Genomic DNA, 27,213 nt, shown 5'->3' with positions numbered 1-27,213 from the left:
GGGGGGGGGTGGTTTGAGGGGGCGGTTTTGGGGGGAAAAGCGGGGGTTTTGGGGGCGGCGGGGATGGGGGGGTCGGGGGACCCCCTGCCCCCGGGGGGGGGGGGGGTCGCGGCCCCACGGCGGGGGGTTGGGGGGGGGGGGGAGGGGGGGGGTCCTCACCCGCCTCCTCGCAGCCCGGGCTGCCGCCACACTCCTGGGGAGGGAGGGGTTAAAGGGGGCGTGGCCACACCGGCCCCGCGGGCCAAGCCACGCCCCCTCGGCTTTAGCCACGCCCCTTGGGCGAAATGGGGGGGGCACGGAGCCCCCCAGTTCCTCCCAGTGGCCTCCCAGTTGCTCCCGGTAGCCCCCGAGTTCCCCCAGTTGCTCCCAGTAGCCCCCCAGTTCCACCCAGGGGCACGCGGTCGCCCCCTGGAGCCCCCCAGTTCCTCCCAGTGGCCCCCCAGTTGCTCCCAGTAGCCCCCCAGTTCCACCCAGGGACACCCAGTCGCCCCCAGGAGTCCCCCAGTTCCTCCCAGTGGCCTCCCAGTTGCTCCCAGTAGCCCCCTAGTTCCACCCAGGGGCACCCAGTTCCTCCCAGTACCCCCCCCTGTTGCTCCCAGTAGCCCCCCATTTCCACCCAGGGACACCCAGTCGCCCCCAGGAGGCCCCTAGTTCCTCCCAGTGGCCTCCCAGTTCCTCCCAGTGGCCTCCCAGTTGCTCCCAGTAGCCCCCCAGTTCCCCCAGTTGCTCCCAGTCGCCCCCCAGTCGCTCCCAGTGGCCCCCCAGTGCCTCCCAGTTCCCGCCCCGTACCTGAGTGCCAGCGGGGGGGTCACTGGGCTCGGGGTCCCCGGGCGGGGGGGGGTCCCGCCGGCTGCGGGGGGGGCCCCGGCGGCGCTGGGGGGGCAGGGGGGGCACGGGGGGCGGCCTGGGGGGGGAGCCCCCGTCACCCCCAGTCCCCCCCAGTTCCACCCAATCCCCCCAGGACCCCCGGACCCCCCAGTCCCAGCCAATCCCCCCCAGTTCCCTCCCAGGACCCCCCAATACCTCCCAGTCCCCCCAGTTCCCCCCCAGTACCTCCAATCCCCCCCAGTTCCCCCCCCAGGACCCCCCAAATCCCCCCAGTCCCCCCCTGTTTCCCCCCCAATCCCACCCAGGACCCCCCAGTTGCCCCCCAGTCCCTCCCAGTTCCCCCCCAGTGCCCCCAGTCCCCCTCACCGGGGCAGCACCCTGTGGGGGCGGGGCTCCTCCAGCCCCTCCTCCGGGGGGGGGCCCTGCGGAAAGGGGGCGTGGGGCCTTTAAGAGGAGGGGAAGGGGGAGGCAGTGGGCGGGGCTAAAGGCTAAGGGGTGTGGCCATGAAGCTGTGGGCGGGGCTGTGAGGATGGGACAGAGCCATGAGGGTGTGGGCGGGGTCTTGGGTCGGGTGGGAGGGGCTTTGGGGTCTTGGGCGGGGCTATGCGTGTAGGGGGCGTGGCCAGCACATGGGCCATAAGGCCGCGGCTATTCGGTTTGTGGGCGGGGCTATGGGGTTGTGGGCGGGGCTATGGATCGGGGGCGTGGCTACTCACCGGTGGGTGGAGCAGGGGGCGTGGCTCGGCGCAGTGGGGCGGGGCCCCCTCGGGGCTGCTGGGGGGGAGGGCGAGCCCCGGCCGCGGGGGCCCTCGGCGTGACCTGGGGGGGGGATGTGTCACAGGGGGTCATGGGGTCAAGGGCGGGTCACGGGGTCACAGGGGTCACGGGGGGGCGGGGCCTCACCCAGGAAGGCGGAGGCGGGGCGGATGCGGCGGCAGCGCTTCGGCCGCTGCAGGGCCAGCGTGTCCTGGGGGGGGGGGGGGGCGACACCCCGAAACGACCCCCGGCCGTGTCACCCCAGGGACCCCCAAACCCCCAGGGACCCCCCAAAACCCCCAATGACCCCCCAAAACCCGTAGGACCCCCACAAACCCCCAGGGACCCCCCCAAAACCCGTAGGACCCCCCCAAAACCCCCTCGACCCCCCAAACCCCCAGGGACCCCCCCCAAAACCATGGGGACCCCCCCAAACCCCTTGGTCCCCCCAAATCCCCTTGGTCCCCCCAAACCCCCAGGGACCCCCCAAAACCCCCAGGGACCCCCAAATCCCCCTGGTCCCCCCAAACCCCCAGGGACCCCCCAAAACCCGTAGGACCCCCCCAAAACCCCCTCGACCCCCCAAAACCATGGGGATCCCCCCCAAACCTCTTGGTCCCCCCAAACCCCCAGGGACCCCCCTCAAATCCCCTTGGTCCCCCCAAACCCTCAGAGACCCCCCCAAAACCCCCTTGGTCCCCCCCAAATCCCCTTGGTCCCCCCCAAACCCCCAGGGACCCCCCTCAAATCCCCTTGGTCCCCCCAAACCCCCAGAGACCCCCCAAAACCCCCAATGACCCCCCAAAACCCGTAGGACCCCCACAAACCCCCAGGGACCCCCCCCCCCAAAACCCCCTTGACCCCCCCCAAACCCCAGGGACCCCCCAAAACCCGTAGGACCCCCCCAAAACCCCCTCGACCCCCCCAAACCCCCAGGGACCCCCCCCAAAACCATGGGGACCCCCCCCAAACCCCTTGGTCCCCCCAAATCCCCTTGGTCCCCCCAAACCCCCAGGGACCCCCCAAAACCCCCTTGGTCCCCCCCAAATCCCCTTGACCCCCCCCCCCAAACCCCAGGGACCCCCCAAAACCATGGGGACCCCCCCAAACCCCCTTTTGGGGAGGTCACCCCCATATTTTGGGGCCAACCCCACCATGTTTTGGGGTGTGTCCCCCCCCCCCTTTCCCCAATCTGGGGTCCCCCCACCCCAATTTTGGGGTGCCCCCCCCCCCCCTTACGATGGCGGTGCCCAGCTCCTCGTCGGTGCTGTTGAGGGGGTCCCCCTGCGGCGGGGGGGGGGGACCCCCCGATTCCTCCGGGGTCCCGGCCATGTGCTGGGCCTGGGGGGGGGGGGGGGGGGACGACCCCAAGGAGTTTTTGGGGCGCTGAGGGGGGTTTTGGGGTCCCACCCGGGGATTTGGGGCGTCCCGGGTGGAGTTGGGGGTCCCACGGGAGTTCTGGGGGTCCCACCAAGGGATTTTGGGGTCCCACCCGGGGATTTGGGGGTTCCTGGGTGGATTTGGGGGTCCCACCAAGGGATTTTGGGGTCCTACCCGGGGGTTTTGGGGTCCCACGGGAGTTTTGGGGTCCCACCATGGGTTTTTGGGGTCCCACCCGGGGGTTTTGGGGGTTCTCGGGTGGATTTGGGGGTCCCATAGGGGATTTGGGGGTCCCACCAAGGAGTTTTGGGGTCCCACCCGGGGATTTGGGGGTTCCTGGGTGGATTTGGGGGTCCCACCACGGGTTTTTGGGGTCTCATTAAGGGATTTTGGGGTCCCACGGGAGTTCTGGGGGTCCCACCAAGGGATTTTGGGGTCCCACCCGGGGGTTTGGGGGTTCCTGGGTGGATTTGGGGGTCCCACCACGGGTTTTTGGGGTCCCACCCGGGGGTTTGGGGGTTCCTGGGTGGATTTGGGGGTCCCACCAAGGGATTTTGGGGTCCCACCAAGGGGTTTTGGGGTCCCACCCAAGGATTTGGGGGTTCTGGATGGATTTGGGGGTCCCACCCGGGGGTTTGGGGGTCCCACGGGAGTTTTGGGGTCCCACCCGGGGGTTTGGGGGTCCCCCCGCGGTTTGGGGGTGCCGACCAGGGCGCGGTGGACGCGGCGCAGCTCCCGCAGCAGCTCCTCCACCACCGCGTTGGTCAGGAAGGTCACCACCGCCAGCGTCACCTCCCTGCCGCACCAGCGCGCCCAGTAGAGACCAGTATGGCCCAGGCCTTTCCCGCGCTGCCCCCCCAGTCCCTCCCAGTCCCCGCAATCACCTTCCCAGTCCTTCCCAGTGCCCCCCAGTCCCTCCAAGTCCCATCCCAATCCCCTCCCAGTGCCCCCAGTCCCTCCCATTTACCCCCAGTCCGCCTTCCGGTCCCTCCCAGTCCCCTCCCAGTGCCCCCCAGTCCCTTCCAGTGCTCCCCAGTGTCCCCCAGTCCCTCCCAGTTACCTCCAGTCCTATCTCAGTGCCTCCCAGTCCCTCCCAGTTACCCCCAGTCCCATCCCAGTGCCTCCGAGTCCCTCCCAGTGCCTCCCAATCCCTTCCCAGAGCCTCCCAGTCCCCTCCCAGTCCCTCCCAGTGCCTTCCTAGTCCCTCCCAGTCCCCTCCCAGTGCCCCCCAGTCCCCCTCCCAGAGCCTCTGAGTCCCTCCCAGTGCCTCCCAGTCCCTTCCAGTGCTTCCCAGTCCCTCCCAGTGCCTCCCAGTCCCTTCCAGTGCTTCCCAGTCCCACCCAGTGCCTCCCAGTCCCTCCCAGTCCTTCCCAGTTACACCCAGTCCCTCCCAGTCCCCTCCCAGTGACCCCCAGTCCCCTCCCAGTCCCACCCAGTGCCTCCCAGTCCCCTCCCAGTTACCCCCAGCCCCTCCCAGTCCCCTCCCAGTCCCATCCCACCCCCTCCCACTTACCCCCAGTGCCTCCCAGTCCTATCCCAGTCCACCCAGCCCCCCTCCCAGTACCTCCCAGTCCCTCCCAGTTACCTCCAGTCCCTCCCAGTGCCTCCCAGTCCCACCCAGTGCCTCCCAGTCCCCTCCCAGTTACCCCCAGTCCCTCCTAGTCCTCTCCCAGTGCCTCCCAGTCCCCTCCCAGTTACCCCCAGTCCCACCCAGTGCCTCCCAGTCCCTTCCCAGTTACCCCCAGTGCCTCCCAGTCCTATCCCAGTCCACCCAGCCCCCCTCCCAGTACCTCCCAGTCCCTCCCAGTTACCTCCAGTCCCTCCCAGTGCCTCCCAGTCCCACCCAGTGCCTCCCAGTCCCCTCCCAGTTACCCCCAGTCCCTCCTAGTCCTCTCCCAGTGCCTCCCAGTCCCCTCCCAGTTACCCCCAGTCCCTCCCAGTCCCACCCAGTGCCTCCCAGTCCCTTCCCAGTTACCCCCAGTGCCTCCCAGTCCTATCCCAGTCCCCCCAGCCCCCCTCCCAGTACCTCCCAGTCCCTGCCAGTTACCTCCAGTCCCTCCCAGTGCCTCCCAGTCCCGCCCAGTGCCTCCCAGTCCCCTCCCAGTTACCCCCAGTCCCTCCTAGTCCTCTCCCAGTGCCTCCCAGTCCCCTCCCAGTTACCCCCAGTCCCTCCCAGTCCCACCCAGTGCCTCCCAGTCCCTTCCCAGTTACCCCCAGTGCCTCCCAGTCCTATCCCAGTCCCCCCAGCCCCCCTCCCAGTGCCTCCCAGTCCCATCCCAGTGCCCCCCAGTGCCCCGCTCACCCCAGCTGGTGGCGGATGCGCTGCCCCGCCTGCTCCAGCAGCGCCCCGCGGGCCAGGCCGGGGGGGGGCAGGAGGCGCTGGGCCGCGGCCCCCCGCACCCCCCGCCCCCCCCAGCGCCCCTCCGCCGCCCCCAGCGCCCGCGGGCAGAGCTGGGCCGCCCGCCCCACCAGCGCCTCCAGCACCACCTGCACCAGTACGGGGTCAGCGGCCCAGTGCGGGGGCCCTTCTCCCAGTTTGGGGGGGCAGCAGCCCCGTATGGGGGGCCCCAGCCCAGTATGGGGTCAACGTCCCAGTATGGGGGGCAGCATCCCAGTATGGGGGGCAGCATCCCAGTATGGGGTCAACATCCCAGTATGGGGGTCCCCAACCCAGTATGGGGTCAACGTCCCAGTATGGGGGGCAGCATCCCAGTATGGCAGTCCCCAACCCAGTATGGGGTCAACATCCCAATATGGGGGTCCCCAACCCAGTATGGGGTCAACATCCCAGTATGGGGGGCCCCAGCCCAGTATGGGGTCAACGTCCCAGTATGGGGGGCAGCATCCCAGTATGGGGGGCAGCATCCCAGTATGGGGTCAACATCCCAGTATGGGGGTCCCCAACCCAGTATGGGGTCAACGTCCCAGTATGGGGGCAGCATCCCAGTATGGGGGGCAGCATCCCAGTATGGGGTCAACATCCCAGTATGGGGGTCCCCAACCCAGTATGGGGTCAACGTCCCAGTATGGGGGGCAGCATCCCAGTATGGCAGTCCCCAACCCAGTATGGGGTCAACATCCCAATATGGGGGTCCCCAACCCAGTATGGGGTCAACATCCCAGTATGGGGGGCCCCAGCCCAGTATGGGGTCAACGTCCCAGTATGGGGGGCAGCATCCCAGTATGGGGGGCAGCATCCCAGTATGGGGTCAACATCCCAGTATGGGGGTCCCCAACCCAGTATGGGGTCAACGTCCCAGTATGGGGGGCAGCATCCCAGTATGGGGGGCAGCATCCCAGTATGGGGTCAACATCCCAGTATGGGGGTCCCCAACCCAGTATGGGGTCAACGTCCCAGTATGGGGGGCAGCATCCCAGTATGGCAGTCCCCAACCCAGTATGGGGTCAACATCCCAATATGGGGGTCCCCAACCCAGTATGGGGTCAACATCCCAGTATGGGGGGCCCCAGCCCAGTATGGGGTCAACGTCCCAGTATGGGGGGCAGCATCCCAGTATGGGGGGCAGCATCCCAGTACGGGGTCAACATCCCAGTATGGCGGTCCCCAACCCAGTATGGGGTCAACATCCCAGTATGGGGGGCCCCAGCCCAGTATGGGGTCAACGTCCCAGTATGGGGGGCAGCATCCCAGTATGGGGGGCAGCATCCCAGTATGGAGGGCCCCAACCCAGTATGGGGTCAACATCCCAGTATGGCGGTCCCCAACCCAGTATGGGGTCAACGTCCCAGTATGGGGTTCAGCAGCCCAGTATGGGGTCAACATCCCAGTATGGGGGGCCCCAACCCAGTATGGGTCTCAGCATCCCACTATGAGGGGTAGCATCCCAGTAGGGGGGGGCAGCATCCCAGTATGGGGTTCCTCCTCCCAGTACAGGGGTCCCCAACCCAGTATGGGGGGGCAGCATCCCAGTATGGGGTCTCCCCTCCCAGTTGGGCTCTCAGTGCCCCCCAGTCCCTCCCATTGCCTCCTAGTCCCCCCCAGTGCCTCCCAGTGCCTCCCAGCCGCTCCCAGTTGGGCTCCCAGTCCCCCCCAGTGCCTCCCAGTCCCTCCCAGTTGGGCTCCCAGTCCCCCCCAGTGCCTCCCAGTGCCTCCCAATCCCTCCTAGTCGCTCCCAGTCGCTCCCAGATGGGATCCCAGTCCCCCCCAGTGCCGCCCAGTCCCTCCCAGTTGGGCTCCCAGTCCCCCCCAGTGCCTCCCAGTGCCTCCCAATCCCTCCTAGTCGCTCCCAGTCGCTCCCAGATGGGATCCCAGTCCCCCCCAGTGACTCCCAGTCCCTCCCAGTTGGGCTCTCAGTGTCCCCTAGTCCCTCCCATTGCCTCCCAGTCCCTCTCAGTTGGGCTCCCAGTCCCCTCCAGTGCCTCCCATTGCCTCCCAGTCCCTCCCAGTCCCCCCCAGTGCCTCCCAGTTGCACCCAATCGGTATCCCAGTCCCCCCAGTGCCTCCCAGTGCCTCCCAGTTTGGCTCTCAGTGGCCCCCAGTCTCTCCCAGTGCCTCCCAGTCCCTCCCAGTTGGGCTCCCAGTCCCCCCAGTGCCTCCCAGTGCCTCCCAGTTGGGCTCCCAGTCCCCTCCAGTGCCTCCCAATCCCTCCTAGTCCCTCCCAGTCGTTCCCAGATGGGATCCCAGTCCCCCCCAGTGCCTCCCAGTCGCTCCCAGTTGGGCTCTCAGTCCCCCCCAGTGCCTCCCAGTCCCTCCCAGTTGCACCCAGTCGGTATCCCAGTCCCCCCCAGTGCCTCCCATTGCCTCCCAGTCCCTCCCAGTTGGGCTCCCAGTCCCCTCCAGTGCCTCCCATTCCCTCCTAGTCGCTCCCAGTCGCTCCCAGATGGGACCCCAGTGCCTCCCAGTGCCTCCCAGTGCCTCCCAGTCTGGGGCTCCCACCTGCAGCTCCTTGTCCACGGCCTTGGCCACGTCCCCGGCCACCGACTCCAGGAGGTGCCGGACCGGCCCATCCCCCGCCACCGCCTGCCCCAGCGCCGCCAGGCTGGGGAACAGCTGGGGGCAGCGGGGTCACGGGGGGTCACGGGGGTCAGGGGGTCACGGGGGGTCAGGGGGTCACGGGGTGAGGGGGGATGGGGGGGATTGGGGGTGCTGGGGGGTATTTGGGGGTGTGGGGGGGTATTTGGGGGTACCGGGGGGTATTTAGGGGTGCTGGGGGGTATTTGGGGGTGCTGGGGGGTATTTGGGGGTACCCGGGGGTATTTAGGGGTACCAGGGAGGGTATGTGGGGGTACGGGGGGTGTTTGGGGGTGCTGGGGGGGTATTTGGGGGTACCGGGGGTATTTAGGGGTACCGGGGGGTATTTGGGGGTCCCGGGGGTATTTGGGTGTCCCAGGGGGGTATTTGGGGGTACCGGGGGGTATTTAGGGGTACCGGGGGGTATTTGGGGGTGCTGGGGGGGTATTTGGGGGTACCCGGGGGGTATTTGGGGGTCCCGGGGGTATTTGGGTGTCCGGGGGGGTATTTGGGGGTACTGGGGGGTATTTGGGTGTCCCGGGGGGTATTTAGGGGTACCGGGGGGTATTTGGGGGTCCCGGGGGTATTTGGGTGTCCCAGGGGGGTATTTGGGGGTCCCGGGGGGTATTTGGGGGTCCCGGGGGTATTTGGGTGTCCCAGGGGGGTATTTGGGGGTACCGGGGGGTATTTGGGGGTCCCGGGGGGTATTTGGGGGTCCCAGGGGGTATCTGGGGGTACCGGGGGGTATCTGGGGGTACCGGGGGGTATTTGGGGGTCCCGGGGGTATTTGGGGGTCCCAGGGGGTATCTGGGGGTACCGGGGGGTATCTGGGGGTACCGGGGGGTATTTGGGGGCACCGGGGGGTATTTGGGGGTCCCGGGGGTATTTGGGGGTCCCGGGGGTATCTGGGGGTACGGGGGGGATCGGGGGGTCCCGGGGGTGCGGGGGTGCGCTCACCGCCCGGGCGTTCCTGGCCTCCCGCAGCAGCTCCCGGGCCTGGGCCAGCTCCCGCCGCGCCCCCGGGCGCCCCCGCAGCCCCCGCGCCGCCGCCTGCACCCGCCCGCTCAGCCGGCACAGCGCCTGCGCCCCCGCGTCACGGCCACCGCCCTGCGTCACGGCCACCGCCCCAGCATCCCCCCGGCAACCGCCCCGGCAACCGCCCCAGCATCCCCCCGGCAACCGCCCCGCCGCCCCGGCAACCGCCCCAGCATCCCCCCGGCAACCGCCCCGCCGCCCCGGCAACCGCCCCAGCATCCCCCTGGCAACCGCCCCGCCGCCGCGGCAACCGCCCCGCGTCACGGCCACCGCCCCGCCGCCGCGGCCACCGCCCCAGCATCCCCCCTAGCAACCGCCCCGGCAACCGCCCCATCACCCCGGCAACCGCCCCATCGCCCTGGCAACCGCCCCGCCATCCCTCCTAGCAACCGCCCTGCCAACCGCCCCATCGCCCCGGCAACCGCCCCATTGCCCCGGCAACCGCCCCAACAACCGCCCCATCGCCCTGGCAACCGCCCCATCGCCCCGGCAACTGCCCCACCAACCGCCCCATCCCTCCTAGCAACCACCCCATCGCCCCGGCAACCGCCCCAGTAACCACCTCATCGCCACGGCAACCGCCCCGGCATCCTTCTGGCCACCCCCTTGAGCATCCTCCCGCCGCCCCCCAGGCTCCCCCCAGCCCCATAACTGCCCCCCCAGCCCCATAACTGCCCCCCAGCCCCATAACTGCCCCCCCCCGCCCCATAACTGCCCCCCCGCCCCCCCGCGGCAGGTTTACTTGCTCGGCCGTGCTGGTGGCGATGCCGCGGTGCAGCCGCAGCGCCGGATCCGGCGGCGCCTTGGGGCCGCGGCCGTTGCGCAGGAGGCACCACTGGATCTGCCGGGGCGGGGGAGGGGGGACACGGGGACAAGGAGGTAGTCGAGACCCCTCCCCCCCACCGGGACCCCCCGCCCCCCCCCCCGGGTCACCCCACCCCCCCCCCCCCACCTTCTGCCAAACGGCGTCGGTCTTCTCCGGGGCGCTGCGGTAGGCGGCCGTCAGGTCGCTGAGGGGCAGGGCCATGAAGGTCAAGGTGTAGTTGCTGTGGGGGAGGGGACGGGGGGGGGGTGAGGGGGCGGGGTCCCCGGGGGTCCCCACGGCCGCCGCTCGAGGCCGTCACCCCGCCGGGAGAGGGTTTGACCAGTTGGGAACTGGTTGACTGGTCAGGAACCCATTGAGATGGCTGGAGACAGGTTGACTGGTCTAGCGGTGGTTGCCCAGTCTAGAACCGGTTGACTGGTTGGGAACCCATTGACCGGTCTGGAACAGGTTGACTGGTCTAGCGGTGGTTACCCAGTCTAGAACCGGTTGACTGGTCGGGAACCCATTGACCGGTCTGGAACAGGTTGACTGGTCTAGCGGTGGTTGCCCAGTCTAGAACCGGTTGACTGGTCGGGAACCCATTGACCGGTCTGGAACAGGTTGACTGGTCTAGCGGTGGTTGCCCAGTCTAGAACCGGTTGACTGGTCGGGAACCCATTGACCGGTCTGGAACAGGTTGACTGGTCTACGGGGGGTTGGCCAGTCTAGAACCGGTTGACTGGTCAGGAACCCATTGACCTGTCTGGAAGGGGTTGACTGGTCTAGGGGCGGTTGCCCAGTCTAGAACCAAGCGGTAGGTCCCCGAAGGCCCAGCTGGCCCACCTAGAACGGGTTGACCTATCCAGAACCAGCTGGCCAGCCTGGACCGGGTCAGCTGATCCACAGTGGTCGCCCCACCTCCGCCCCATCGACCCATCTAGACTGGGTGGCCACGGTTCCATCCGCTTTCCCAGTCTAGAACCAGTCCAAACCCCAGCTGACCTGCCCGGGGATCCGGTTGGCGCACCTAGAGCCGGTTGGCCGGTCTAGATCCAGCGGTCCCCCGGTTGGCCGGTCTAGATCCACACCCCCCCCCCCCGCCACCAGAAGCCCCGCCCCCCACCTCTGCATGGCCCGGGCGATGTCCTGGAACCCCACCGCCGTCGTGTTGTTCCTGTCCCAGGTGAGGCTCCTGCCGCCGAGAGGGGGAGGGGGTGAGGCGGGGGCGGGGGGCGACCGAGGACCCCCTCCCCCCCCCCCCCCCGGGGACCCCACCCACCGGAGGGCGCTGTTGATCTGCAGGGCCTTGGCCAGCATCTTGGCGCCCACGTCCTCCATCAGGTTCCCGCTGAGGTCCACCTTGGCCAGGCAGGCGTTGCTGCCCAGGGCGTTCACCAGGATGCTGGTCCGGGCCTTCAGGCGGGAGTCGGCCACCGAGAGCGACTGCAGGGACTTGTGGGAAAGGGGCGGGGCGGGAGGGGAGGTGCCGTGGGGGACCCACGGAGGGGGGGTGGTCCCCCCGTGAGAGCCAGCCCCGGCGGCCACTCACGCAGTCCTCCTCCTGGATCATCTGCACCAGCTTCTGGAGGATCTCCTCCAGCGTCCTAGGCGGGGGAGAGAGGGGGCCGCCTTCTTCTGGGGCTGCCGGGGGGCAAGCTGGGCCCCCACGGCCACAACCTTGGCCAGCAGGGTCTTGCTGGGCTCCCATGGACCCAACCTTGGCCAGCAGGGTCTTGCTGGGCCACCATGGCCACAACCTTGGCCAGCAGGGTCTTGCTGGGCTCCCATGGACCCAACCTTGGCCAGCAGGGTCTTGCTGGGCCCCCACGGCCACGGCCTTGGCCAGCAGGGTCTTGCTGGGCCCCCACGGCCACGGCCTTGGCCAGCAGGGTCTTGCTGGGCCCCCACGGCCACGGCCTTGGCCAGCAGGGTCTTGCTGGGCTCCCATGGACCCAACCTTGGCCAGCAGGGTCTTGCTGGGCCCCCACGGCCACAACCTTGGCCAGCAGGGTCTTGCTGGGCTCCCATGGCCACAACCTTGGCCAGCAGGGTCTTGCTGGGCCCCCACGGCCACGGCCTTGGCCAGCAGGGTCTTGCTGGGCCCCCACGGCCACGGCCTTGGCCAGCAGGGTCTTGCTGGGCTCCCATGGACCCAACCTTGGCCAGCAGGGTCTTGCTGGGCCACCATGGCCACAACCTTGGCCAGCAGGGTCTTGCTGGGCTCCCATGGCCACAACCTTGGCCAGCAGGGTCTTGCTGGGCTCCCATGGACCCAACCTTGGCCAGCAGGGTCTTGCTGGGCCACCATGGCCACAACCTTGGCCAGCAGGGTCTTGCTGGGCTCCCATGGACCCAACCTTGGCCAGCAGGGTCTTGCTGGGCCCCCACGGCCACGGCCTTGGCCAGCAGGGTCTTGCTGGGCCCCCACGGCCACGGCCTTGGCCAGCAGGGTCTTGCTGGGCCCCCACGGCCACGGCCTTGGCCAGCAGGGTCTTGCTGGGCTCCCATGGCCACAACCTTGGCCAGCAGGGTCTTGCTGGGCCCCCACGGCCACAACCTTGGCCAGCAGGGTCTTGCTGGGCTCCCATGGACCCAACCTTGGCCAGCAGGGTCTTGCTGGGCCACCATGGCCACAACCTTGGCCAGCAGGGTCTTGCTGGGCCCCCACGGCCACGGCCTTGGCCAGCAGGGTCTTGCTGGGCCCCCACGGCCACGGCCTTGGCCAGCAGGGTCTTGCTGGGCTCCCATGGCCACAACCTTGGCCAGCAGGGTCTTGCTGGGCCCCCACGGCCACAACCTTGGCCAGCAGGGTCTTGGTGGGCTCCCATGGACCCAACCTTGGCCAGCAGGGTCTTGCTGGGCTCCCATGGACCCAACCTTGGCCAGCAGGGTCTTGGTGGGCTCCCATGGCCACAACCTTGGCCAGCAGGGTCTTGCTGGCCTCCCATGGCCACAACCTTGGCCAGCAGGGTCTTGGTGGGCCCCCATGGACCCAACCTTGGCCAGCAGGGTCTTGGTGGGCCACCATGGACCCAACCTTGGCCAGCAGGGTCTTGCTGGGCTCCCATGGCCACAACCTTGGCCAGCAGGGTCTTGGTGGGCTCCCATGGACCCAACCTTGGCCAGCAGGGTCTTGCTGGGCTCCCATGGCCACAACCTTGGCCAGCAGGGTCTTGCTGGGCCACCATGGCCACAACCTTGGCCAGCAGGGTCTTGCTGGCCTCCCATGGCCACAACCTTGGCCAGCAGGGTCTTGGTGGGCTCCCATGGCCACAACCTTGGCCAGCAGGGTCTTGGCGGGCCACCATGGACCCAACCTTGGCCAGCAGGGTCTTGGTGGGCCCCCATGGACCCAACCTTGGCCAGCAGGGTCTTGGTGGGCCCCCATGGACCCAACCCAACCCACCGGGCCTTGACGTTGAAGTTCTTGCCCAGCCAGAGGTGCTTCAGAGCCTTGTTCTTCCCCAGGACCGGCACCAGCGTCAGCAAATCGGCGTCAAAACCTGAACCCGGGGGCAAGCAACGGACCAATGGGAGGGGCCGGGTGGGGGGGGTGGGGTCCCAGGCCCCGCCCCCAGCCCCTGAGGTGACGGGGGAGGGGGGGAGCCCACCTCACCGTTGTCGGAGAGGTCCAGGCTGCCCACGGCGCTGACGCCCCCCAGCAGCTCCCGCAGCACCCGGGCCCCCGGCGAGCGGAGCTGGAAAGATGGCCGCGGGGCGAGGGGGTGGGCGGGGCCCCTCCCCTCCCCCCACCCGGGGGAGAGGCCCCTCCCCTTTTGAGACCCCGCCCCTCCGCCCCCACCTCGCAGCCACTCAGGTCCAAGTGGAGGTCGCTCAGGTGGGTGTTGGCGGCCAAGCCCTGGAAGAGAGACCTGGGGAGGGCGGGGTTAAGGGCGGGGCCTTCCCAACAAGCCACACCCCCTTCTCCTTATAAGGTGGTGGGTCCCCACCCCCAAGGGGGCGGGACTCACCTGAGGGCGTCCGGGGGCACCCGCACGCCGGCCAGGCTGACGTGGGCCAAGGCGAAGGCGCTGCAGAAGAACTGCCGCAGGGTGGGCGGGGCCTCCCGGGCCTTCCTGGGGGTTGGGGGGGCGGGGCTACATCAGCCCCACCCACCCTGCGGCCAATGGAGTGGTCCACCACCCGACAGGGGCCTTCTGCCGCCCAATGGGGCGGTCCAAAACCCAATGGGGGTGGGGGGCCGGTCCTTGAACGCCCAACGGGGTTCTTGGTCGCCCAACGGGGTCCTCAGCCGGCCAATGGGGTCTCGGGCTGGCCCACGGGGTCCTTGACCAGCCAATGGGGTGCTCCACTACCCAACACGGTGCTCGACCACCCAATGAGATTGCAGATCACCCAATGGACCTCCTGACTGGCCAATGGAGAGCTCCAGCGCTCAACAGGATGCTCCAACACCCAACGGGCCGCTCAACCAGCCAATGACAGTCCAGATCACCCAACGGGTCGCTCAGCCAGCCAATGACAGTCCAGATCACCCAACGGGTCGCTCAACCAGCCAATGACAGTCCAGATCACCCAACGGGCCGCTCAACCAGCCAATGACAGTCCAGATCACCCAACGGGTCGCTCAGCCAGCCAATGACAGTCCAGATCACCCAACGGGCCGCTCAACCAGCCAATGACAGTCCAGATCACCCAACGGGCCGCTCAACCAGCCAATGACAGTCCAGATCACCCAACGGGCCGCTCAACCAGCCAATGACAGTCCAGATCACCCAACGGGCCGCTCAACCAGCCAATGACAGTCCAGATCACCCAACGGGCCGCTCAGCCAGCCAATGACAGTCCAGATCACCCAACGGGTCGCTCAGCCAGCCAATGACAGTCCAGATCACCCAACGGACCTCCTGACTGGCCAACGGGGTGCTCGACCAGCCAATGGGGAGCTCCAACGCTCAACGGGGTGCTCGACCAGCCAATGACGTTCTAGATCACCCAACGGGGTCTTTGACCACCCAATGGGCTCCTCGATCAGCCGAGGGGGTCCTTGGTCGCCCAACGGGGTCCTCAGCCACCCAAGACCCCCCTCCCCCGCCCCGGGCACCCCCCGCCGTGGGGCTGGGGCCCCCCAACCTGTGGGGCAGGAGCTCACCGGTGGGAGAAGGTGTTCCTGGCCACGTTGAGGTAGCTGAGTCGCGGGCAGCAGCCGTGGAGCAGCGCCCCGAAGAGCTGGGGGGGGTGGGGTCCATCAGCCCCACGGCGGCCCCACGGCGGCCCCCCCCGGCCCCACACCCCCCCTCCCCCCGCGCCCCTCACCACGTCGACGGCGCAGTCGGTGGAGGCCAGGTCGAGGTGCAGGAGGGCGTTGGGTTGGGCCAGGAAGGAGTAGAGACCCTGGGGGGGGGTTGGGGGGCAGAGCCTGACCCCCCCCCGCGCCCCACAGAGCCCCATGGCAGCCCCTCCAGCCCCCCAACCAGCCCCGTAGCCCCCCCATAGCCCCCCCAGCCCCCAGCCCGCCCCATGGCACCCCAATAAGCCCTCCGCCCCCCAGTGCCCCCCAGTGCCCCCCAGTGCCCCCCCAGTCCCCCCAGTGACCCCCCGAGCCCCCCAGAGCCCCCCAGAGCCCCCAGTCCCCCCAGTGACCCCCAGAGCCCCCCAGTGGCCTCCAGAGCCCCCCAGTGGCCCCCAGAGCCCCCCAGAGGCCTCCCAGTCCCCCCAGAGCCCCCAGTGGCCCCCCAGTCCCCCCAGTGACCCCCAGTGCCCCCCAGTGACCCCCAGTGGCCTCCCAGTCCCCCCAGTGACCCCCAGAGCCCCCCAGAGGCCTCCCAGTCCCCCCAGAGCCCCCAGTGCCCCCCAGTGACCCCCAGTGGCCTCCCAGTCCCCCCAGTGACCCCCAGAGCCCCCCAGAGCCCCCCAGAGGCCCCCAGAGGCCTCCCAGTCCCCCAGAGCCCCCAGTGCCCCCCAGTGACCCCCAGTGGCCTCCCAGTCCCCCCAGTGACCCCCAGAGCCCCCCAGTGCCCCCCCGTGCCCCCCCGTGCCCCCCCAGCCCTACGGCGCCGTCGGGGGCCCCCAGCAGCCCCGGGTTGCGGCTGAGGTCGAGGTGCTGGAGGCGGCTGCGGAAAGCGGGGTTGGAGCCCAGCGCCCGGCTCAGCGCCCACAGCCCTGGGGGGGCACCCACAGCTTGGGGGGGGGACCCCAAAACCCCCCCGGGGACCCCCAGACCCCCCCGGGGACCCCCAGACCCCATAAGGCCCCAACAAACCCTATAGGCACCCAACAAACCCTATAGGAACCCAACAAACCCTATAGGAACCCAACAAACCCTATAGGCACCCCGTAGACCCCATAGACCCCCCCGTAGCCCCCCCAAAGCCCTGGGGGGGCACCCACAGCTTGGGGGGGGACCCCAAAACCCCCCCGGGGACCCCCAGACCCCCCCGGGGACCCCCAGACCCCATAGGGCCCCAACAAACCCTGTAGACACCCAACAAACCCTATAGGAACCCAACAGATGCCATAGACACCCCATGGACCCCATAGACCCTCCGTAGCCCCCCCAGACCCTCTGTAGCCCCCCCAAAGCCCTGGGGGGCACCCACAGCTTGGGGGGGGACCCCAAAACCCCCCCGGGGACCCCCAGACCCCATAGGGCCCCAACAAACCCTGTAGACACCCAACAAACCCTGTAGACACCCAACAAACCCTATAGGAACCCCATGGACCCCATAGACCCCCCGTAGCCCCCCCAGACCCCCCCGTAGCCCACCCCAAAGCGCTGGGGGGGCACCCACAGCTTGGGGGGGGACCCCAAAACCCCCCCGGGGACCCCCAGACCCCATAGGGCCCCAACAAACCCTATAGGCACCCAACAAACCCTATAGGAACCCAACAAACCCTATAGGCACCCCGTAGACCCCATAGACCCCCCCGTAGCCCCCCCAAAGCCCTGGGGGGGCCCCCACAGCTTGGGGGGGGGACCCCAAAACCCCCCGGAGACCCCCAGCCCCCCCCAGGGACCCCAACCCCCCCCCAGCCCCCCTATATCCCCCATAGCCCTCAATAACCCCCCACAGCCCCCCCAACCCCCCCCATAGCCCCCCCAGCTCAGCCCCAGGGGCAATTGGGGGTGCGGGGGGGGGGTATTGGGGTGCGGGGGGGGGGGGGTCCCCCCAAACCTCGGGGGCCGAGGCCGGCGTGGGGGGGGCTGAGGCGTTGCAGCCCCCCCGGGAGCAGCAGGAACCGCTGACTCAGCGCCGCCCGCCCTGGGGGGACAAGGGGGGTCTTTTGGGGGGGGGGCTGGGGGGTTTGGGGGTGCAAAGGGGGGAACTGGGGGGTTGGGGGGTGCAAAGGGGGGAACTGGGGGGTTTGGGGGTGCAAAGGGGGGTTTGGGGGCGCAAGGGGGGGTTTCGGGTGCAAAGGGGGGATTTGGGGCGCAGGGGGGTTGGGGGCGCAAGGGGGGGGATTTGGGGGCAAAAGGGGGGTTGGGGGGTGCAAGGGGGGGATTTGGGGCGCAAGGGGGGGATTTGGGGGTGCAAGGGGGGGGATTTGGGGGTGCAAAGGGGGGTTTGGGGGCGCAAGGGGGGTTTGGGGGCAAAAGGGGGGGTTTGGGGGCAAAAGGGGGGGTTGGGGTGCAAGGGGGGGTTGGGGGTGCAAAGGGGGGTTTGGGGGCGCAGGGGGGATTTGGGGCGCAGGGGGCGGGATTTGGGGCGCAGGGGGCGGGATTTGGGGCGCAGGGGGGGGGTTGGGGGGCGCAAGGGGGGTTGGGGGGTGCAAGGGGGGGTTTGGGGGCAAAAGGGGGGTTTGGGGTGCAAGGGGGGGTTGGGGGGTGCAAGGGGGGGGTTGGGGGGGTGCAAAAGGGGGGGTTGGGGGCGCAAGGGGGGGGTTGGGGGGGGGTGCAAAGGGGGGTTTGGGGGCGCAAGGGGGGGTTGGGGGGTCCCAGGTTTTGGGGGTCCCACCTCGGTCGTCGACGGGGCCGCGGGCCAGGACCAGGCTGCGCAGGGGGGCCGGGTGCTCCCCCAGCGCCGCCGCCAGCCGGGGGGCGAAATCCCTGCGGAAAACGGGGGGGGGGGGGACCCCAAAATCACCCCGCTTTTGGGGGACCCCCTTGCACCCCCCTCCCCCCACCCCTTTTCCCCGCCATTTTTTTAGGGGGCAGCCTCAAATTTAAAGCCCCCTAAATTTTTCGGCGACCCCCCCCCCAAGTTATTGGGGGGACCCCAAATTTTGGGGACACCCCCCCCCATTTTGGGGGACACCCCCCCCCCCCCCACTTACGCCTTTAACCCCGCGTTGTCCAGGACCAGCTCCTCCAGGCTGGGCGAGCGGCTGACGGCGTGCAGGACCTGCTCCACCACCTCCCCCCCCTGGGGGGCACCCCGAAATTAGGGGGGGGGGGGGGGAGGGAGGACACCCCCAGAATCAGACCCCCCCCAAAATTTGGGGGAGCCCTTGAAATTTAGGGGGGGGGGGGGGGGATGCCCCGAAACGGAAGGGAGGGGGAAGAGGGGGTGGGGAAGGGGGTTAAATGGGGGGGGGGGATGGGGACCCCCAAAATGGGGGTTGGGGGGAGGGGGGAAGGGTTACAGGGGACCCCCAAAATGGGGGGGGAGGAGCCCCCAGACCTGGGGTGCCCCCCCCCCAAGCGGAGGTTAGGGGGTACCAGGGGGTGTTGGGGGTACCGGTGGGTTGGGGGTGCAGGGGGGATTTGGGGGGTACCAGGGGTTGGGGGTGTACGGGGGGGTTGGGGGGTAACAGGGGCGTTGGGGGGTACCAGGGGGGTTGGGGGGTACCGGGGGGTGTTGGGGGTACTGGGAGGTTTGGGGGTACCAGGGGGTGTTGGGGGTGCAGGGGGGTTGTGGGGTACCGGGGGGGTTGGGGGTACCAGGGGGGTGTTGGGGGGTACCAGGGGGGTTTGGGGGTGCAGGGCGGGGGTTGGGGAGTACCGGGGGGTTTGGGGGTACCGGGGGGGTGTTGCGGGGTACCGGTGGGTTGAGGGGTACCGGGGGGGTTGGGGGGTACCGCGGGGGGTGTTGGGGAGCACCGGGGGTTGGGGGGTACCGGGAGGGGTTGGAGGGTACCGGTGGGTTGGGGGGTACCAGGGGGGTTTGGGGGTGCAGGGGGGTGTTGGGGGTACCAGGGGGGTGTTGGGGGGTACCGGGGGGTGTTGGGGGGTACGCACCAGGCGGAGGTCGCGGCAGGAGAGCCCCCGGAACCAGCGGTTGTAGGCCAGCGCCGACACCGCCAGCGCCAGGTCCCTGCCGGCAAATTGGGGGGGACACGGACACCCCGAAAAATTGGGGGGGGTCCCTGGAGGGGGGTTGGGGTCCCGGGGGGGGGCGGGGGCTGGAGAAGGTTTTGGGGTCGGGGGGGCCAAGGGGTTTGGGGGGTCCCAGGGTGGGGTTTGGGGTCCCAGGGTGGGGTTTTGGGGGGTCCCTGGGCAGGATTTAGGGGGTCCCGGGGGGGGGGTTTGGGGGTCTCTGGGTGGGTTTGGGGGTCCCTGGGGGGTCCTGGGCAGGATTTGGGGGGTCCCTGGGTGGGATTTGGGGGGTCCCTGGGTGGGATCTGGGGGTCCCGGAGGGGTCCCAGGGGGTTTGGGGGTCCCTGGGTGGGTTTGGGGGGGTCCTGGGGGGTTTGGGGGTCCCTGGGTGGGTTTGGGGGGGTCCCGGGGGGTTTGGGGGGGTCCCGGGGGTCCCTCACCTGCTGTCGAGGTGGCTGAAGTCGAGGAGGTTGAACTCCCGGTTCTCCTCGGCGTGGTAGATGGTGTCCACGTCCTGGGGGGGTTGGGGGGACCCCGATGCTGCCCGGGGACCCCCCCCCCCCCAGCCCCCAGGGACCCCCCCAGAAACACCCAGGGAGCCCCAAAGCCCCTCAGGGACCCCCCAGAGACCCCCCGACCCTCCTCAGGGACCCCCCCAAAGCCCCCCGGGACCCCCAGGACCCCCAGAGCCCCCCGGGACCCCCAAAGACCCCAGGGACCCCTCAGGGACGCCCAGGATGCCCCTAAGCCCCTCAGGGATCCCCCAAAGCCCCTCAAGGACCCCCCCAGGACCCCCCAAAGCCCCCCAGGGACCCCCAGGACCCCCCAAAGCCCCCTAGGACGCTCCAGGAACCCCCAACCCCCCCCCAGGACCCCCCAAAGCCCCTCAGGGACCCCCCAAAGCCCCTCAAAGCCACCCTAGGACGCTCCAGGAACCCCCAACCCCCCCCAGGACCCCCAAAGGCCCCCAGGGACCCCCCAAAGCCCCTCAGGGACCCCCCAAAGCCCCTCAAAGCCACCCTAGGACACTCCAGGACCCCCCAACCCCCCAGGACCCCCCAAAGCCCCTCAGGGACCCCCAGGGACCCCCCAAAGCCCCTCAGGGACCCCCTAGGACACTCCAGGAACCCCCAACCCCCCCAGGACCCCCCAAAGCCCCTCAGGGACCCCCAAAGCCCCTCAAAGCCCCCTAGGACGCTCCAGGAACCCCCAACCCCCCCCCAGGACCCCCAAAGGCCCCCAGGGACCCCCAGGACCCCCCCGGGACCCCCCCGGACCCCGCACGCACCCACTGCACCTCCTCCCGGCAGCTGACCCCGTTGTAGTCGCACAGCGCCGCGTAGGTCTCCGAGAAGCCCCCTGCCACGCCCCCCCACCCCGGGGGGAGGGGGGCGGGGTCACGCCTGGCCACGCCCACCGAGGCCACGCCCACCCACACCCCACCCGGGCCTCGCCCACCCACACCCCACCCGGGCCTCGCCCACCCACATAAACCCTCATCTCCCCTGATGACCACGCCCACCCGTTGACCACGCCTTACCCGCGTAACCACGCCCATTCCAAAAAAAAAAAACCGCCCCCTTCCCACAAAGCCCCGCCTCCAGGCCGGCCCCCATCGGCCACGCCCCCGTCGTGTGACCACGCCCACCGCTCAAAGCCCGCCCACTCCCAACACCACACCCTTTCGCTGGCCACGCCCCCTCCCCGGCCACGCCCCCTCACCACAGACGCTGTGGCCGGTGGAGGCGGAGCTTTCCGAGGTGGGGGAGGTGTCCTGGGGGGGCTCCGAGGGGCGGGGCCACCTGGAGGGGGCGGGGCCGGGCGGTCCCCAGCTACCCCTCCCAGTCTGTCCCAGTATCCCCCAGTGCCACCCACAGCACCACCCAGTGCCTCCCAGTATCTCCCAGGGCCTCCCAGTAACCCCCAGTGTCCCCCAGTACCACCCACAGCACCCCCAGTGCCTCCCAGTAACCCCCAGTGCCCCCCCAGTACCACCCACAGCACCCCCAGTGCCTCCCAGTACCCCCCAGACCCACCCCCAGCACCCCCAGTGCCCCCCAGTACCCCCCAGTGCCCCCTACTGCCATCCCAGTATCCCCCAGTGCCCCCCCAGTAACCCCCCAGTGCCACCCACAGCACCCCCCAGTATTCCCCAGTGCCTCCCAGTAACCCCCAGTGTCCCCCAATACCACCCACAGCACCCCCACTGCCTCCCAGTACCCCCCAGTGCCCCCCCAGTACCACCCACAGCACCCCCAGTGCCCCCCAGTCTCCCCCAGTGCCACCCACAGCACCCCCAGTGCCCCCCAGTATCCCCCAGTGCCTCCTACTGCCATCCCAGTATCCCCCAGTGCTCCCCCAGTAACCCCCCAGTGCCACCCACAGCACCCCCCAGTATTCCCCAGTGCCTCCCAGTAACCCCCAGTGCCCCCCAGTGCCATCCCAATATCCCCCAGTGCCACCCACAGCAGCCCCAGTGCCTCCCAGTAATCCCAGTGCCCTCCCAGTCCCTCCTAGAGACCCCCCAGCTCCCCTGGCACCCCCACCCCCCCCCGGTGCCTCCCAATCCCCCCAGCCCCCTCCCAGCCCCTCCCAGTATATACCAGTATAACCCAGTGCCCTCCCAGTCCCTCCCAGTGCCCTCCCAGTCCCTCCCAGTCCCTCCTAGGGCCCCCCCCCAGCTCCCCTGGCACCCCCACCCCCCTCCCGGTGCCTCCCAATCCCCCCAGCCCCCTCCCAGCCCCTCCCAGTATATACCAGTATAACCCAGTGCCCTCCCAGTCCCTCCCAGTGCCCTCCCAGTCCCTCCCAGTCCCTCCTAGGGCCCCCCCCAGCTCCCCAGGCACCCCCACCCCCCCTCCCGGTGCCTCCCAATCCCCACCAGCCCCCTCCCAGCCCCTCCCAGTATATACCAGTATAACCCAGTGCCCTCCCAGTCCCTCCCAGTGCCCTCCCAGGGCCCCCCCAGCTCCCCTGGCACCCCCACCCCCCTCCCGGTGCCTCCCAATCCCCCCCAGCCCCCTCCCAGCCCCTCCCAGTATATACCAGTATAACCCAGTGCCCTCCCAGTCCCTCCCAGTGCCCTCCCAGGGCCCCCCCCCAGCTCCCCTGGCACCCCCACCCCCCTCCCGGTGCCTCCCAATCCCCCCAGCCCCCTCCCAGCCCCTCCCAGTATATACCAGTATAACCCAGTGCCCTCCCAGTCCCTCCCAGTGCCCTCCCAGTCCCTCCTAGGGCCCCCCCCAGCTCCCCTGGCACCCCCACCCCCCCTCCCGGTGCCTCCCAATCCCCCCCAGCCCCCTCCCAGCCCCTCCCAGTCCCTCCCAGTGCCTCCCAGTGCACTCACGGCGGGGGGGCGCTGGGCAGGGCCCTCCCCAGCGCGGCCCCCAGGGCCCGGGTCAGGCGGGCGGCGGCCTCGGGGCTGGCGAAGGCGAAGGGGAAGGGGCCCCGCTCCGTCTCCACCCGCACCTGCCGGAACTGGGGCTACTGGGAGGCACTGGGAAGGGGCTGGGGGGCACCGGGAGGGGGCTGAGAGGGAGCTGCAGGGGGCTAAATGGCGCGGGGGGTGGCTAGGGGCACACTGGGATATACTGGGAGGGGCCAGGGGGGGACTGGGGTATACTGGGAGGCACTGGGAGGGGGCGGGGAGGGACGGGGGGGGGCTGGGGGGAGACTGGGAGGCCCTGGGGGAGACTGGGAGGCACTGGGTGGGGCCGGGGAGGGGACTGGGAGGGGCTAGGGGGAGACTGGGAGGCACTGGGGTATACTGGGAGGCACTGGGAGGGGCCGGGGAGGGACTGGGAGGGGCTGGGGGGAGACTGGGAGGCCCTGGGGTATACTGGGAGGCACTGAGTGGGGCCGGGGAGGGGACTGGGAGGGGCTAGGGGGAGACTGGGAGGCCCTGGGGTATACTGGGAGGCACTGGGAGGGGCCGGGGAGGGACTGGGAGGGGCTGGGGGGAGACTGGGAAGCACTGGGGTATACTGGGAGGCGCTAGGAGGGGAGGGGCTGGCACTGGGAGGGGCTGGGGGAGACTGGGAGGCCCTGGGGTATACTGGGAGGCACTGGGTGGGGCCGGGGAGGGGACTGGGAGGGGCTAGGGGGAGACTGGGAGGCACTGGGGTATACTGGGAGGCGCTAGGAGGGGAGGGGCTGGCACTGGGAGGGGCTGGGGGGAGACTGGGAGGCACTGGGATATACTGGGCGGGCACCGGGGGGGCTGGGGGGGCTAAATAGCGCTGGGAGGGGCTGGGGGGGGCACTGGGATATACTGGGAGGGGACTGGGAGAGGCCCTGGGGGTTACTGGGACATACTGGGAGGCACTGGGGGAGCCTTGGAGGTTACCAGGGGGGTAACTGGGGGGACCGGGCCATACTGGGAGGGGACTGGTCCGTACTGGGAGGGGACTGGGCCATACTGGGAGGGGACTGGTCCGTACTGGTCCGTACTGGTGGGTACCTGGGTGGGGCTGGGGGCGCTGATGGAGCGGATCTCCAGCACGTTGAAGGAGCTCGAGGCCTGCGAGAGACCCGTCACCCTCGTGCGAGGGGCGTGCGGGGGGCGTGCGGGGGGGCCTCGTGCGAGGCCTCGTGCAAGGGCTCGTGCAGGGGCTTGGGCTCGTGCGAGGGCTCGTGCAAGGGCAGACCCTCGTGCAAGGGCTCGTGCAAGGGCTCGTGCAAGGGCATAGGCTTGTGCAAGGCCTCGTGCAAGGGCTCGTGCGAGGGCTCGTGCAAGGGCTCGTGCAAGGGCTTGGGCTCGTGCGAGTGCTCGTGCAAGGGCAGACCCTCGTGCAAGGGCTCGTGCAAGGGCTCGTGCAAGGGCATGGGCTCGTGCAAGGGCTCGTGCAAGGGCTCGTGCAAGGGCAGACCCTCGTGCAAGGGCTCGTGCAAGGGCTCGTGCAAGGGCATGGGCTCGTGCAAGGGCTCGTGCAAGGGCTCGGGCTCGTGCGAGGGCTCGTGCAAGGGCTCGTGCAAGGGCTTGGGCTCGTGCGAGGGCATGGGCTCGTGCAAGGGCTCGTGCGAGGCCTCGTGCAAGGGCAGACCCTCGTGCAAGGGCTCGTGCAAGGGCATGGGCTCGTGCAAGGGCTCGTGCAAGGGCTCGTGCGAGGGCTCGTGCGAGGGCTCGTGCAAGGGCCGACCCTCGTGCAAGGGCTCGTGCAAGGGCATGGGCTCGTGCAAGGGCTCGTGCGAGGCCTCGTGCAAGGGCAGACCCTCGTGCAAGGGCGTGTGCAAGGGCTCGTGCAAGGGCAGACCCTCGTGCAAGGGCTCGTGCAAGGGCATAGGCTTGTGCAAGGGCTCGTGCAAGGGCAGACCCTCGTGCAAGGCCTCGTGCGAGCCCCCGTGCGAGGGTACCTTGGGGGGCAGCTTGGTGCCGAAGAGGTGGAGGCGCCAGGCGGTGAGGACCTGGGGAGGGACCAGTCCCACCAGTCCCACCAGTCCCACCAGTCCCGCCCCCCGCTGCCCTCCCAGTGCTCCCAGTCACCCCCAGATCCCTCCCAGTGGCCACACTCCCCCTCCCAGTGCCCCCCAGTGTCCCCAATCCCCCTCCCAGTGCCTCCCAGTCCCCTTCCAGTGCCCCCCAGTGTCCCCAATCCCCCTCCCAGTGCCCCTAATCCTCCTCCCAGTGCCTCCCAGTCCCTCCCAGTGTCCCCACTCCCCCTCCCAGAACCCCCATTCCCCTCCCAGTGCCTCCCCGTCCCTCCCAGAGCCTCCCAGTCCCCTTCCAGTGCCCCCCAGTGCCCTTAATCCCCCTCCCAGTGCCCCCAGTGTCCTTCCAGTGCCCCCCAGTGCCCCCCACTCCCCCTCCCAGTGCCCCCGTTCCCCCCAGTGCCTCCCAGTTGCCCCCAGTGCCCCCACTCCCCCTCCCAGTCCCTCCCAGTGCCCCCATTCCCCCTCCCAGTGCCTCCCAGTGCCCCCAGTCCCCTTCCAGTGCCCCCCAATGGCCCCCACTCCCCCTCCCAGTGCTCCCCAGTGCCTCCCAGTGCCCCTATTCCCCCCTCCCAGTGCCCCCACTCCCCCTCCCAGTCCCTCCCAGTGCCCCCCAGTGCCCCCACTCCCCCTCCCAGAACTCCCAGTCCCTCCTCCCAGTGCCTCCCAGTCCCTCCCAGTGCCCCCAATCCCCCTCCCAGTGCCTCCCAGTGCCCTGCAAGTGCCCCCAGCCCCTCTCCCAGTTGCTCCCAGTAGCCCCCAGTCCTCCCACTCCCCCTCCCAGTCCCTCCCAGTGCTCCCACTCCCCTTCCCAGGGCCCCTCCCAGTCCCTCCCAGTGCCCTGCAAGTGCCCCCAGCCCCTCTCCCAGTGCCCCAATTCCCCCTCCCAATGCCTCCCAGTGCATCCCAGTGCCTCCCACTCCCCCTCCCAGTCCCCTCCCAGTGCCCCCCTCCCCCTCCCAGTCCCTCCCAGTCCCTCCCAGTGCATCCCAGTGCCTCCCACTCCCCCTCCCAGTCCCCTCCCAGTGCCCCCACTCCCCCCCAGTGCCTCCCAGTGCCCCCCTCCCCCTCCCAGTCCCTCCTCCCAGTGCATCCCAGTGCCTCCCACTCCCCCTCCCAGTCCCCTCCCAGTGCCCCCACTCCCCCCTAGTGCCTCCCAGTGCCCCCCCTACCCCTCCCAGTGCCCCCCCTTCCCCTCCCAGTCCCTCCCAGTCCCCTCCCAGTGCCCCCACTCCCCCCAGTGCCTCCCAGTGCCCCCCTCCCCCTCCCAGTGCCTCCCAGTGCCCCCCTACCCCTCCCAGTCCCCTCCCAGTCCCTCCCAGTGCCCCCCCTCCCAGTCCCTCCCAGTGCCCCCACGCCCCCCCCAGTGCCTCCCAGTGCCCCCCCTCCCCCTCCCAGTCCCTCCCAATGCCCCCCCCTCCCCCTCCCAGTCCCTCCCAGTCCCCCCCAGTGCCCACCAGCACCCTCTCCTCCAGCCGCCGGGGCTGGCTCTCCAGGCGGGCCGGCAGCAGCAGGTGGATGCGGGGCCGCCCCAGGACCCTCCGGATGCTCTCTGGGGAGGGGGGGGGGCGTTATATAGGGGCTCTATAGGGGCTCTATAGGGGCTCTATAGGGGCTGCTATAGGGGCCGCTGTAGGGGACTCCATGGGGGGTCCTATGCGGGGGGGGGTGGGGGGGCTATGGGGAGATAGAGGGGGGCAGCCCCCGGGGGGGTGGGGGGGCTATAGGGGGGCTATAGGGGACGCTATAGGGTACCTTGCAGCTCCCGGGGCACGTCCCCCGCCGGCCGGGCCATGGTGGGGCCGAGCGGAGCCGAGCGGAGCCGAGAGGAGCCGAACGCGTTCGGGTCGGGAGCCGAACGGGATCCGAACCCGGGTCCGGAGCCGAGCGGAGCCGAACGGGATCCGAACCCGGGGCCGGGGCCGAGCCCGCCCGAGCGGAGCCGAAGGGAGCCGAGCGGAGCCGAACGCGTTCGGGTCGGGAGCCGAACGGGATCCGAACCCGGGGCCGGGACCGAGAGGAGCCGAACGGAGCCGAACGGAGCCGAACCCGGGTCGGGGCCGAGCCCGCCCGAGCGGAGCCGAGCGGAGCCGAACGGAGCCGAACAGGGGTCCGGGCCGAGCCCGCCCGAGCGGAGCCGAACCCACCCGAAGGGGCCCGAGAGGAGTCAGCACCTCCCAGTACCCCCAGTAGCCCCCCCAGCCCCTCCCAGTACCCCAGCAACCTCCCAGTACTACCCAGTACTCTCCTAGTACCCTCCCAGTACCCCCTAGCACCCCCCCACTACCTCCCAGTACCCCCTAATAGCCCCCCAGTCCCTCCCAGTACCCCCTTAGTACCCCCCCAGTGCCCACCAGTCCCTCCCAGTAGCCCCTCAGTGCTCCCAGTACCCCCTCCCAGTGCCTCCCAGTGCCTCCCATTCCCCCATGTCCCCTCCCAGAACCCCCCCAGTCCCTCCCAGTACCCTCCTAGTACCCCCCAGTGCCCCCCCAGTCCCCTCCCAGTACTCCCCAGTCCCTCCTAGTACCCCTTCGCACCCCCAGTCCCTCCCAGTACCCCCTAGTACCCCCCCAGTCCCTCCCAGTAGCCCCCCAGTGCTCCCAGTACCCCCCAGTGCCCACCCAGTGCCGCCCCAGTGCCCCCCCAGTCCCTCCCAGTCCCCTCCCAGTACTCCCCAGTCCCTCCTAGTACCCCTTCGCACCCCCCAGTCCCTCCCAGTAGCCCCCCAGTGCCCCCCCAGTCCCTCCCAGTCCCCTCCCAGTACTCCCCAGTCCCTCCTAGTACCCCTTTGCA

The 27,213-nt window shown here is 69.9% G+C and overlaps 1 protein-coding gene across 1 annotated transcript; it reads right to left on the bottom strand.

Annotated features, from left to right (window-relative positions):
• Positions 1-155: 155 nt before the first annotated feature.
• On the bottom strand, positions 156-26,328 carry CARMIL3 (capping protein regulator and myosin 1 linker 3). Its single transcript, XM_087735003.1, has 33 exons — positions 26,176-26,328; positions 25,878-25,972; positions 24,346-24,396; positions 23,453-23,512; positions 22,340-22,461; positions 20,716-20,795; positions 20,282-20,352; positions 19,434-19,507; positions 18,916-18,991; positions 18,012-18,100; positions 17,693-17,784; positions 16,913-16,999; positions 15,790-15,899; positions 15,054-15,131; positions 14,890-14,966; positions 13,748-13,852; positions 13,579-13,648; positions 13,393-13,474; positions 13,183-13,279; positions 11,326-11,380; positions 11,056-11,228; positions 10,900-10,968; positions 9,924-10,017; positions 9,714-9,812; positions 8,894-9,016; positions 7,862-7,975; positions 5,267-5,451; positions 3,673-3,760; positions 2,824-2,925; positions 1,732-1,795; positions 1,545-1,647; positions 1,195-1,250; positions 156-193 (listed from the first exon to the last, which is right to left on the bottom strand). The coding sequence occupies exons 1-33, from the start codon at positions 26,213-26,215 to the stop codon at positions 156-158; spliced, it is 2,919 nt and encodes a 972-aa protein (XP_087591129.1). The 5' UTR covers positions 26,216-26,328.
• Positions 26,329-27,213: the final 885 nt, after the last annotated feature.

The sequence above is a fragment of the Nipponia nippon genome, unplaced genomic scaffold, assembly GCF_047370975.1.
Source record: "Nipponia nippon isolate SJK-2023a ecotype South Korea unplaced genomic scaffold, ASM4737097v1 scaffold_51, whole genome shotgun sequence".
NCBI lineage: Eukaryota > Metazoa > Chordata > Aves > Pelecaniformes > Threskiornithidae > Nipponia > Nipponia nippon.
Note: the sequence above shows the minus strand (reverse complement) of the source record. Positions and strands in the feature narration are given on the sequence as shown.